Genomic DNA, 13667 nt, shown 5'->3' with positions numbered 1-13667 from the left:
AAAGATATGTCTAGGAAAAAAGTATACTATATATATGTGCATGGAAAATATACATATTTTCCTGTTTTGTGATAGAGGTATTCTACTCATTCGTGTGGTTAAAAGATGAATGTTTGATATATATATATATAAATAAATGTGAATGTGTAAGCGCTCTGTGCACTACCTGTTTAAAAGCCTTTCCTGACAATGGCCCTTCCCCCCTTGCTCCATGTCCAGGTGACGTTCACCCACCGCATCAACATCCCCAAGGCGGCGTGTGGCTGTCCGTCGGCCACCACCGTGCAGCAGCTGGCCACCCGCATCGAGATGCTGGAGCGCGAGGTGTCCCTGCTCCGCGCCCACTGCGACTCCAGCTGCTGTGGGGACAACAGCGCCACCGGTGGGTCGGGGTGTTGCTGTGTGTCGGTCATCTCAGACCCAGCGGTCCTTTCTGTACCATGGTAGATATTCTGTGCGGGGGGGGGGGTGGGGGGTGGGGGGGTGGGGGGGGGTGGGCTGAGATAATTGATAAAAGGGCGGGGCGAGGTCACGCCCTGTTTCCTCTTTTGTGGCAGAGGAGTTTTTTTTCCGTTTGCGGGGTCGGAAGATGGATGTCTGAGAAGAGGGTTTTGATAAGTGGTGTTTAGTGCGCTCGCCGTGGCTGAGTTTCTGTTCACTCTTTGGTAATTACACGCCTCCATATCTCCGCCCCAAGCAAGATGATTGTTTAAAAGATACACGAAACAAAAGAAAGTTCACCCAGTCGAAAGTTAGTCTGCCGGATGTGAGACTATTATTCTTCAGGTCTTTAAGTCTTTCAGATTGTGTGTCATTGACGCCTCTCGTGAATTTACACATTTAGTTGTTTGTTCAACGATATAAAGGTTTATAGTGCCTGCAAATGTACAGCTACAGGATGAAACAGCTAAAGTATGTAGCTGTGGACTCCTGGCTGCACTTGTCATGTCAATGTGATCCAAGTGCCAAGTCGGGATGCAGAGCGACTTTTGTGATGGGATCAGCCAGATCTGATCACAAAAAGTCGGATTGAAAAATCCGTGTGTAGACGTTGCTTTGTAGCATCTCGCTCCATATTTTCCATTTTTTACGCATTATCTATGCCACAGAGAGAACACAAGAACGTGCTTCACAGTGCGAAGAAGCTGTTTTGGGGGAAATTCTGCCGATGCCGAGATACATATTTCCGGAGACGGTGCAGCATCATGTGTTTGAATACAAATGCAGGGATGAGAATTGGCTACCCCCCCCTGCATCAGTTGTTATCAGAGGCTGAATCCTTTCAAAGGGATTGTGCTAGCGGGGGTTTTAGAGTGAGCTTTAACAATTTCGTATTTAATAGTATTTTAAACAAGGGGGAGACATGAACTGTATTAGTGTCAACTGAATTGGATAATGGTAAATAACACAGTCAAACAATAACAGTGTGGCTATTTAAAATCAGAGTGTTCAGATGGCTAGAGTGTGTTTTACTCTCCATCAGTCACGCTCTGCATTTGAAACAGGTTTACGTGAGCAGGGAGGGACGGAGAAAACAGCAAAGTATCATTACGAGAATAACTCTATTCATTGTTATATCAGCTCAGGGAGCTGGCTGTTTATGAACTGTCAGCCTTAAAATGTGCCTGTGGAATATAAACAAATGCAGCAGGAAAGGTTGTAAATCATCGGTCTGCTGAGGATTTACAAATGTGAGTTGATCGGTAACCACAGATTGTGAGTTTAATGCATTAGCATGCCACTGCAACAGCAGTAAAGACAGACCTAAAATGAGACCACAGAATATAAGCAGAATAACAGGCGTAGAGTTTGCCTGCAGAGGATTTGAAAACGTCAATCTAAACGTGATATACACAAGCTCTTTGTTTGTTTGTGGGTTTCATGTTTTTGCAGCACGGTATCGCCCTATCGTGCACTGATGCCATCATGGACAGTAAGGGGGGAACTAAGAGGGATCAAGGACTTGTGGTTATTGGCTACTCCCGGGTCCCTCAAGCACACACGTCCTTGGAGATCTCTGCGATTGCTTTCTGTTTGTATGATTGCATATTTTAATTGCAATGTTTACTCAACTTCCCAAACTGTTTTAATATGTTCAGTTTGATGTCGCCCAGTGTGTTATTAACCAATATATATTGGGGCTTTTTCTCTTTGGGCAATGGTTGGATTATGGGTGTTATTTTCAGATACAATGATATTGAGTATATCAAGTCATTCTCTTTGTTCTATTATTTAATTTTCCTTGCAGTGCTGCAATTTCAAAATTACATTTCATACCCTACATCATTTACACTACACTGCATATGTAATGCATGTACAATGAATCTAATATACATGTATTACACGTCACATTCCACATAACACATCATTCCACGTGCATATTATACACACATTCGCCAAATGCTGCGTTATACAAATTTGCACAATCTCCCCACACTTCTTCAGTTATTGAAAAGGACTGTGTAATAGATGTGACAAATTTAATTACGCTAAATTATTAAGCAGTTCCTTGAAGCTCAAATAAAAAAAAACCATCTATATTAGAAACGATGGAACACATTCAAACAAGCGGATGATAACTCAGTGTTTGATATCTTAAGTTCAGGTTATTATTCACGGCTTCCATCAGTGTTCTCCTTGTGGTGCTACCGATGCTGTCATTTATCTGCCCAGCCCCCTCGCATCAGCAACCTTGGGGGTTTTGTCGGGTTCTGCTAACTCCCGGTGAATTATGTTCTTCCAGGATTCAGTTTCTTGCCATTTCCTGGCACGGACCAGTTCATACCACGGTGTAACGATGGATATCAAACACAAAATCAAAATCCAAACAAAATGTTCCCGATATTTTATTATTTATCTTTAGTCATTCAGCAGACGATGTGATCCAGGGTAGCTTCCAGGGAACTCAGACTTATTAAGTCATTAAGGAGGAGGTAGGGGTTCAGGCCTTTTGCTCAAGGATGCCTGACTGCAGACATTGGACTGGGCATCAAACCAAACCTCTAGACCAGCCTGCCCTCAAATGTGAACCGGAGTGCTAAAGGCGTGAAGTTGAACGTCCATGTAGTTAAGCAAAGGTTATGCTACATGGCTAAGGTAATGCTAAAAGGCTAAGGCAATGGTTAAAGGCTGAGATAATGCTACAAAGGCTGAGGTAATGTTACAAGGCTAGGTCTGCGTGTTTGTGTGTTTGCGTTCGTCTCAACACGTGTCCCTCCTTTCCAGGTCGCCTGGACTTCGTGCCGGCGTGCGGCGGCCACGGCAGCTTCAGCTTCGACCTCTGCGGCTGCGTGTGCGAGGAGGGCTGGGGCGGCAAGAACTGCTCCGAGCCCCGTTGCCCCGACGACTGCTCGGGCCAAGGCGTGTGCGTGGAGGGCGAGTGCGCGTGCGACCGCGACTTCGGCGGCGACAACTGCTCGGAGCCGCGCTGCCCGTCCGACTGCTCCGGGCGGGGCCTGTGCATCGACGGCGACTGCGTGTGCGAGGAGGCCTACACTGGCGAGGACTGCACGCTGGGCCGCTGCCTGAACGACTGCTCCGACCAGGGGGCGTGCGTGAACGCCACGTGCCAGTGCCGGCCCGGCTACGTGGGGGAGGACTGCTCTCTGGTGTACTGCGCCAACAACTGCAGCAAGAAGGGCCTGTGCAAGGACGGCTTCTGCGTCTGCCAGGAAGGCTTCGCCGGCGACGACTGCAACTCAGGTAGGCGGGTGCGGGTGCTGGTGCCGGGGGGGCCGCTGGTTTTTATCCTTTAAAAGGTGACATATTATACCACCAGGTGTGAGTGTGATTAGCCGTTACAAGCCATCTAGGCGTGTCCACGTATGCTGGATGGATGAGTCTACCAGCCTACCCAGTGGACCGTAAGCAACTGATGCTCATCTCTCCGTCATCCATCTAGGTGGACACGCCCACTTGTGATGTCAGAAGAGGCCGATTTTCAAGACGGCTTGGTGGTATAATATGTCACCTTTTAAGTGTGTTTTTGCTTTGTTGTAATTATTATTTTTGGTGTTATAAATGGCGTTTGTCTCGTTGCTTGTAAGGTTGAGTTTCCCGGTCTTGGCATTGTTGGCATTCGTTGTCACTCTGTGTCTTTGTGACCTTGTTGAGTTGGAATAATAATCGAGCCAAACTGAATTCTCAATGTGTTCTGGGTGACCTTTGACAAGTCCAAGTTAATTTATTAAATTTTTTTCCTACTGCAGGGGCAGTAACGTTTTTTTACTGGGGTTGAATGAGACAGGTAGGAAAATGCTGTGGGCTGTTGCTGGTCTCCATAATTACCGGGCTTAAATATATTTATTTGTTTTTTGTTTTATTTACGACATTTTTGCATTACTGGGAAACCATTTTCAAACAGAATACTAAGGGTGACAATCTGCCAATCAAATCCCAATTGAATAATACATCTTGAGAATATACGATATGCTATTAATGTTTAAAATGTTTGACGCATAAATATATCCCTACGAGGCATCCCTTATTTAAACATTATGCATCAAGTTCCACAAGCCAACAATATCTTATCATATTTCTCCTTCAGTGCAATCAAATCATTTCCTGCAAAGGTTTGACCAACAGATATCTGATATCAAACCAACTCATGGACTCCATTCATGGTATCGACTCCAGCAAACGGTGGTGGTAGTTAGATGAAGGTCTGAAACAGTGATGCGGTGACAGCCCTGTAAACCCATACCACCCCCCGGTGCTGTTTGATTACAGCCCTTCACCTGTCAGCGCCTCTTAGACTCTTCATCGTGTCAGAGCGCCAGAGCCTCTCGCCTCCGCCACCGCCTCGCCCTCCACGGGGTGCCAAACAGACTGTGACCGGACCCGCCGCAACAACATAACAACACACCGACACACCGACACTACAGCTTGACCGGCCGTCTCCGGTTGATGGATGGCCCGCTCCCCGCCACAGTGGCCTTGGGGTTCAACGAACTTTGACCCTTTCGGTGGAAAAAAAACACAGAAAGAAATAACCCAGCCCAGAAGGGGTGTTTTTTTCCCCGCTGTTGTTGTTGTTGTTGTTGTTGTTGTTGTTGTTGTTGCAGATGTATGTGCAGTAATGTTTAAAATGGAGGCGGGTGAGTGCAGGGCGTCTGTGGAGCGCTATAGGAACCTGGGTGGAGCGATAGGACCCCAGGTGTAGCGCTAGGCCGAGTCATCCGTCACAAGGTCTGTGTCTCTCCACCCGGGAGGATGCAGAGCGTCGTATTAGCGCTGTAGGATCTGAGGTAATCCCGGGGCTGTGGCTGCTGGTCTGTCGTTGGGTGTCTAATGTTTTGGGCGCTGACACGGCAAAACATTAGACACCCAACACCAGACCAGCCTCCCTCCTCCTCCTCCTCCTCCATCCCTCCGTCGCCGTCGGTGACAGCTGTCACACATTGGGCTCATGGAGAAGGGAGGGGAGAGAGAGAGGGAGAGAGAGAGAGAGAGGGAGAGAGAGAGGGAGAGAGAGGGAGAGAGAGAGAGAGAGAGAGAGAGAGAGAGAGAGAGAGAGAGAGAGAGAGAGAGAGAGGGAGAGAGAGAGGGAGAGAGAGAGAGAGAGGGAGAGAGGGAGAGAGAGAGAGAGAGAGAGAGAGAGAGAGAGAGAGAGAGAGAGAGAGAGAGAGAGAGAGAGAGAGAGAGAGAGAGAGAGAGAGAGAGAATATTTCCAAGGCCTGTGACATTCTCCGCGTTATGTTTCTGTTTCATATTTATTGCTTCTAAGGACGCCTGCGTAGTCTGACAATAGCTATTTATTATGAGATCTGGGTTTTTGTGTATGGCTGCTCTATTTGCAGAGAATCCTCTTTAAGTGTTGCCTAGAATCGAATTGGAGGGTACAATATATGTTGTGGCCTATTTTCGACCTCTATGGAAAATAATGAGTCAGAGGAATTGTGTTTTTTTTCCAGGAACATTACAGCAATAGCAAGCTCTAGCAATGCAGGTACTTGAGTCATTCTTTTCTCAATGGTATCCATGGACGTGATATTCTTCAAATGTTGTTATCTCAGGAACGAAGCATCCTGCTTATTAATATTCAATCGTGTTGCTACAGCGCTTAAAAGAACTGCGCTTTATAAGTCGGGTAATACAATCCATGGTCATTTATTTTTTCACGTCTTCCACGTGTTGCTGTATTACTTCTGTCACCAAACATTGTTCCCAAAGGGAACCACAACAATGTTCATTTAAAATATAATGCATCCTGACATAAATCATTCATACTTTACAATGAACAGAATTGCGATTATTTGGATGACAACCAGGATGTTTTGCTATGTCTATTCACACTACACACACAGACACTTAGGAAACAGGCCATGGCTGACACTATTGCGTCTCTCAGAGAACACCGAGTTCCTCTCACTGCCATTCATGGCCCATCCCAGCCGTTGGAGGACTGGCAATCGTAGTTTTGATCAGAATCGGGTAGCCATTCAACAGGCATAATAATTGGCTTGCTGAACAGAAATTGATTTTCCGTCTATGCGACGACAGAATGGTATTTGAATTGGCCATTTTGCAATGCTGCTTCTCTAAAATGGCAAAGTAGAAATTGGAAGGAATATTTATTTGCGATCATATCTTTAGTATCTGGATTGTACGACAGCAGGATCAGGAAGCTCATTTGCATTCGGATGTGTGTGTGTATCTGCGTGTTTGTGTGTTTCAGTGTGCGTGCATGCGTGTACGTGTGTGTATGTGTCAGCGTGTGTCTGCTTCTGCGTGTGTGTGTGTTTCTGTGTTTGTGTGTGTGGCGTGCGTGTGTGTGTATGTGTCTGCACGTTTCTGCGTTCATCTGTGTTTCTGTCTGCAAGTGCGTGTGCGTGCATGTGTTTGTATGCGTTTGTGTCTTTGTGTGTCTGCGTGTGTGTGTGTTTTTGTGTGCGTATGTATTTGTGTGAGAGAGACACCATTGCATCGGTTCATGATATGCTCTGCATCACTTCCATGACATTGACTTTTGGCAAACAAGCAAACCCCCAAAAAACTAGCTAGAATAAAAAAATGCCTCGGACAAAATGCCAGATGTCAATCTCCTATTGAACTTAAACGCCCTTCTGCTGTGTCCTAAAAATATGTGACCTGCATGTCTACAAACCGTGACCACAACTGTGGGTGCTTCTGAGGACAACACCATGTAGGTAAAATAAATAAAGTCTCCAACAATGAATTATTATTAATAACAATTGGTGGTATACTTACAACTATTTCCACGTGTCGGACAAACGAGGAACACAGATTGTCGTGATTTAAATATTTAGCGTACTTATTAAGTGTAATTGTAAAAACCTTTAGCATTGCTCGGGGCTAGTGATGTGGTGACCATGCTGAATGCATCGCTGATCCTCCCACTTATTATTTGCACTCTGCATTCAATCAAGGTTTCAGTTCATCGGTCTTCCCTGCCTGGTGTAATAACAAACTGATTAGGCCTAATGTGACTTCATGACTGCAGGCCAGATCCATCTAAATAGTCTTCTGTCAGTGGCTCCCGAAAACTAACCTTTAGTGGCTCTAATTATGCATGCCGACGTGTCTCACTGACTTTGCCTAGCGTCTCCAAAAAACGGAATTTCTCAAATATCTCGGCTTTCGAAAAGACTGTAAAATACTTTATCTTATTCAAACTTTTCTATTATTGTTCAATCATACACAATGTAGCTATGTCTCATGTCACATGTCATGACTTTTGCCTCTCCAATTCTAGCATGTTTTCCTATGTCACATGTCATGGCCTTGTTGCTCCTGCTCTAGCATGTTTTGCTATGTCTCGTGTCACATGTCGCATGGCCTTCATTGCTCCTGCGTTAGCATGTTTTGTCGCTGTAGCCAGGTAGGCTACCACAGGGTTTAGGAAGGACAGCCAGACCAATAATCCTCCACTTGCTTATTAATTTAAAATGATCAGAACGTAATGGGTGTTACATCTGCTGTTTTCCGCGCCTGGAGACCCAGCCTCAACGGAAGGGAGAGCACAACGTACATGAGTATATAGCCATCGCCTCATTAGGCTCCCCACCCACAGCTGCGATCCAGCCACCCCCCCCACCCCCCCCCGTCTGTATCCGACCTCAACCACACCCACTTCACACCACAACGTCCTCGCATCACAACCCCTCCATGTACGAAAAAAAAAACAGTCTTATCCTCCGATGCTCGTTCCCAACTGCGAGCCAACCTGATACCTCATTATCCGAGACGCACATAAAACAGAACAGCGCGGTGAGCCTCCTGCTCAGCACTTCCATTGTATCAGCCAGCCCCTCCTCCTCCTCCTCCGCCGTCGCCCAGGTGCTGTCTCCATTAAGGGGGACTCTACTTCCTCATAGGCTCCCGGGACCAGACCAGCATCAGACGGGTGGCCTAGATCGGGGGGGGGGGGGGGGGGGGGGGGGTGCAGTTGGGACGGGGGGGGGGGATGGTCTACTAGGTGCGTCTGATGCTCGTCTGGTTGCTGCTCGCTGAGGCCAGCGGTATCAGCCTCCTTTTCGAGGGGCGATATCAGATCAGATGTTTGTGCACTCTTCTTTCTTTCTTTTTCCTGGTCTCGACTCCACAGCTTGGCAGATGGCTCGCGGCGGTCGGCGCATCTAATTTATAATCGTGTCAGCTGTCCTGGCAGCAACAGCTCGTCTTAGCTCGATATAGGATGTGGCTGTGTGACAGGGTGCTATATGGAGCCGGGCTGGAATGATCTTTTTTGATGTGTGTATAATATATATTTTTACCCAATTTAAATCTGCGTCAGGTGGAAATGTGCAGAGCCGACACTATTCTGGTTGTCTCGCTTGTCTGACGGCATATTACCAGTGATTATTTGGATGATACATCAGAAATTGTTTGGGTTTCGAAATAAATTCGTCATATCGGTGATATTTTATGATATTCATTTCCCGGGTTGCCCGAATATATTAGTCAAAAATCATGATCTCCTACCAGCAGCGCGAGCCGAGTGTATTCCTGCCACATGGCATGAATAAATACTGGAAAAGGCCTTTTAAGTACTTTATTTAGTCTAAGTAAATAAACCCAGTGCTGGGGATTAATAATTCACAACAGTTTAAATGTTGTGCTTCACATTCCGGCCGAGTTAATGTGGGGGGTCCTAACCTGTAAAACAAGACAAGGCTGTATCGCTGCTCGATCATCATGGACCTCAGGCTGAGTCTATAGGCGCACACACACGCACACGCACACACACACACACGCACACGCACACGCACACACACACACACACACACACACACAACACACACACACACACACACACACACACCACACACACACAGATCCACACAGCGGTTCACAGGGGATGCGCAGCGGTGGAATTACAAAACAAAGTAGTCATATTGTTTCTATTTATCGCTGAGCGTTTTCTATTCAGCTCAAACTCTCACAAAACAAAATTACCATTCCCCAAAAACAAATCTGTAGTTTTTCAAACGGTTACATCAGGAACTCAGAGGCACTGACTTGTCTGACCCCCGCTGAGCGGCACTTCAAAGTAACGTTGGTGAAGTGTTTAAAAAAGGCCCCGCTGGGAAATGTGCACCGCTGCTGCTCTGGGTGTTGGAGTCTTTCTGAGCAGCTCATCTGCCAGCCGTCTTCCCCTTCCCTGTCAATCACTCCCTCCTTCTCATCTCTTCAGATAATCTCCCCGCCCTCCTCCAGATCCCCTCCCTCCTACTCATGTCAGAGAGGGAGGGAGAGGGGGAGGGAGGAAGAGGTGGAGGGAGGGAGGGAGGGAGGGAGGGAGAGAGAGGGAGCGTAGGGGGAACATACTGAAGGAAAAATCGTTGTTTTTTTTCCCCTTCTACTTCCATTTTCCTCACCCTTGTTATTTGTTGGGTGTAGTTTGTGAGGCCAGTGCTATGGAGTGAGGAAGCTGTGAGGGCCCATCTGCCCAGCGAGCGTGTGTGTATGCGTGTGTGTATGTGTGTGTGTTTGTGTGTGTATATGAGTGTGTGTGTATGTGTATGAGTGTGTGAGTGAGTGTGTGTATGTGTGTGTATATGAGTGTGTGTGTGTGTATGAGTGTGTGTGTAGTGTATGAGTGTGTGAGTGAGTGTGTGTATGTGTGTGTATATGATGGGGTGTGTGTGTGTGTGTGTGTGTGTGCATGTGTGTGTATATGAGTGTGTGTTTGAGTTAGTGTCTGCATCGTATACACAAGCGGATGCTAATATGTCTGTGGTTTTCCTCCCGAGGACGACTCAGCACTGTGCCTCACCCCCCCCCCCCCCCCACATACACACACACACACACACACACACACACACACACACACACACACACACACACACACACACACACACACACACACACACACACCTTATGGAATTACTTGGAGATGCAGAGCGGAAAAATAGCTGTTAAACAAGTTGTTGCACTCCTAGTATCGCTGTGTATTATCGCGTGTGTGTTTGAACGTTTGTGTGTGTGTGTGTGTGTGGGTGCTTGTGTATGTGTATGTGAGCGTGTGTGTGTCTGTGGTTGTGTATATATTTGTGCGTGTTTGTGTCCATGTGCTACTTATTTGTCTATGCGTCTGTGTGTGTGTGATTGGGTGTGTTTGTTTTTGTCTGTGTATTCGCTTACGTGGGTGTGTTTGCGTGTGTGTGTGTGTGTGTGTGTGTTTGTGTTTCCTCACCCCTACTTCTGGCTCGGTAATGTGTTTGCCGCTGCTAGTCTGTTTCTGGTGTCGTATATATTAGCTGTTATTTCTCCTCTCAGCTAACCATCTGTCTCTCATATTTCCCACCGTCTCCCACCATTACTCCTCTTACCTTGCTCATCTCTCCTCGGGTTGTCCCGCAACCACGGCTGTTTTCCGCTGACTATTTTCATCCTGCAGACAACATTTGGGTTCCCATCTTATTCATCCTCCCTTTTTACCCCCGGCCGGCTCCTCACCTGTCCTCTGCCCCCCCCGTCCCGTCCTGTCCCATTGCCTGGGTAGGGACGGGGGACGGGGGGGCAGCCTCTGGGGGCTCATATGTGTGTTTCTACCGCCTCCCGCCTATTTGCATTCAGCGGCAGTGCTCAGGTTTATGGCCCGGTGCTCTTCTCTACTTTGCCCTGTGTGAATGTCAATGTCTCCCACGCTCATGTTCTCACAGACACACACACCCACACACACACATGCACACGCACGCAGGCACACAGGTGCACGCACACACACTCGTGCAGTGAGTGACTGTTGCCGTGAGCTACTTGCCAGGCTGGGAGGCCCATGCCCACCCGGTGGGTGCTGATTGCGGGGTGTGCTCAATAGCCACCTGCTGTCGTGTGCGTTGTGAGTGGGTTATTTTTTTCCCCCCCTACGCATAAAAGCTGCAGGTCGTATAAGCCGGCTTGACGTCGTTAAAAAGTGTATACACTCGTCTCTCTCTCTCTCTCTCTCTCTCTCTCTCTTCTACTCTCTCTCTCTCTCTTACTCTCTCTCTCTCTCTCTCTCTCTCTCTACTCTCTCTCTCTCTCTTACTCTCTCTCTCTTACTCTTACTCTCTCTCTCTCTCTCTCTCTCTCTCTCTCTCTCTCTCTCTCTCTCTCTCTCTCTCTCTCTCTCTCTCTTACTCTCCCTCACTGCTCTCTCTCCCTCACTATCACTCTCTCTCTCACTCTCTGTCTCTCTCTCTCTCTCTGTCTCTGTCTCTCTCTCTCTCTTTCTCTCTCTCTCTCTCCTTTATCAGGTGGGCAGCAGAGGATTGAGTCATCGTTCAATCAGGATTAGAATAACGATAATTTCAGATGCCGATATGGTAAAATATACTTTTAACAGGCTTGTGGCTCTGGGTTTAGAGAAGATAGACTATGAGCTCCTCTCCTGGCTTCTCTATCTGTCTCTCACATACACATATATAGACACGCTTATACTCACGCACACAAACAACAGACACGCGCCCTCACCCATCATACATAATTAATGCAATCATTCTTGAATCAATTGAATTAAAATGTCAGTTCCTTCGCCTGGCCTGTGAGGTGTGTTTCTCAGTTCTAGCGACTGTCTGTCTGTCGGTCTGACTCTCCGTCTCTCCGACTGAATATATGTCCGTCTGTATCTCTGACTGTCTTTCTTATCTGACTGACGAGTCTTCCTGTCTTTGCTGTCTTATCTATATGTCTGTCTGTCAATCCTATCCTCCCAACCAACAGGCAATGAGCCCCATGTCTCTCGTTAGGATGTTATTGAAATCAATTCCCTCTTATCACTTTGTGTTTGTGTTAATCACCAACAGGTCATCAAGATTAATAACACCACTTGCTGTACCGACCTTTGACCCACATTCTGGTGCTGTCCCCTCTCCGCAGTGGCAGCTGTCATGAACGTGCGTGTGTGCGCGGTGTGACCGAGCGCACCATAGAGCTGGAGTGGGAGGGATCCGCCGTACTCACCGACTTCCTGTTGACCTACGCCCCCAGCAGCCTGGAGGTGGGCATAGCCAGTCTGTCTGTCGTCTGTCTGTCTGTCTGTCTGTCTGTCTGTCTGTCTGTCTGTCTGTCTGTCTGTCTGTCTGTCGGTCTGTCGGTTGTCTGTCTGTCTGCCTCTCTATCTGTCTGTCTGTCTGTCTGTCTGTCTGTCCGTCTGTCTGTCTGTCTGTCTGTTTGTCTGTCGGTCTGTCGGTCTGTCGGATTGTCTGTCTGTCTGCCTCTCTATCTGTCTGTCGGTTTGTCTGTCTGCTAATCTGTTTGTCTGCATGTCTGTCCGTTCCTGTCCATCCGTCTCCCTATCAGTACGTCCGTCCCATCTCCCACCCTCGTCTTCTGTCTGTCTGTCTGTCTGTCTGTCTGTCTGTCTGTCTGTCTGTCTGTCTGTCTGTCTGTCTGTCTGTCTGTCTGTTGTCTGTCTGTCTGTCTCGTCTGTCTGTGAGGGTCTCACCGGTGGGGGTCTTCGCCGGTCCCCAGGCGTGGAGCTGGAGCTGAGGCTGCCGGGGAAACAGCACTAGCTGCTTGATCTCGGAGCTGGGCGCCGGCGTGGAGTACAACATCAACGTGGTTCGCCGTCATCAACAACAGCATCAGCGTGCCCAGCAGCATCACCGTGTCCACGTGTAAGAGGGGCCCCCGCAGAGAGAGAGAGACGAGAGAGAGAGAGAGAGAGACGAGAGAGAGAGAGAGAAAGAGAGAGAGAGAGAGAGAGAGAGAGAGAGAGAGAAGAGAGAGAGAGGAGAGAGAGAGAGAGAGAGGAGAGAGAGAGAGAGAGAGAGAGCGCGGGTTGATTGAGCATGGCACCGCTCCCTACGAGCTGGCTGTCGCCTTGAATGGTTGACTCGCCGTCAGTGTGTGATTGATTCCTAATTGCTATGAGGCTAGCGATACACGTCCAAACGCAAGGCAGCGTAAGGCAGCCACCTTGCGTTTGCAGGAGGGATGTGCGTTTCTCCTCGTAGATGTGCGGTACAACAAGGCCCGTGTTCAGTAAAATAGAGATTGGTAACATCGACTTACTACACACCCAGGCTCACCTTCAATGCTCAATCTCTCATCACGCCCCGGAGCAATCCAATAGCAAGACAGGATATCCCATCACTTGGATCGTACTCTCTACCCCTCTCACTCTCTCCACACACACACACACACACACACACACACACACACACACACACACACACACACACACACACACACACACTTGGACACACATGCACACACACACA

The 13667-nt window shown here is 47.9% G+C and overlaps 1 protein-coding gene across 1 annotated transcript in view; it reads left to right on the top strand.

The window, feature by feature from the left end:
• tnr (tenascin R (restrictin, janusin)) overlaps window positions 1–13667 on the top strand; it is a 126884-nt gene that overhangs the window by 63214 nt on the left and 50003 nt on the right. Inside the window, 6 exon segments of the mRNA XM_060058372.1 lie at window positions 220–382; window positions 3226–3702; window positions 12322–12344; window positions 12347–12442; window positions 12916–13005; window positions 13007–13061. Of these exon segments, the coding sequence (XP_059914355.1) occupies window positions 220–382; window positions 3226–3702; window positions 12322–12344; window positions 12347–12442; window positions 12916–13005; window positions 13007–13061 (904 nt within the window).

The sequence above is a fragment of the Gadus macrocephalus genome, chromosome 8, assembly GCF_031168955.1.
Source record: "Gadus macrocephalus chromosome 8, ASM3116895v1".
Lineage (NCBI taxonomy): Eukaryota > Metazoa > Chordata > Actinopteri > Gadiformes > Gadidae > Gadus > Gadus macrocephalus.
The sequence above is the reverse complement of the archived record's forward strand: the minus strand, read 5'-3'. Positions and strand labels throughout refer to the sequence as shown.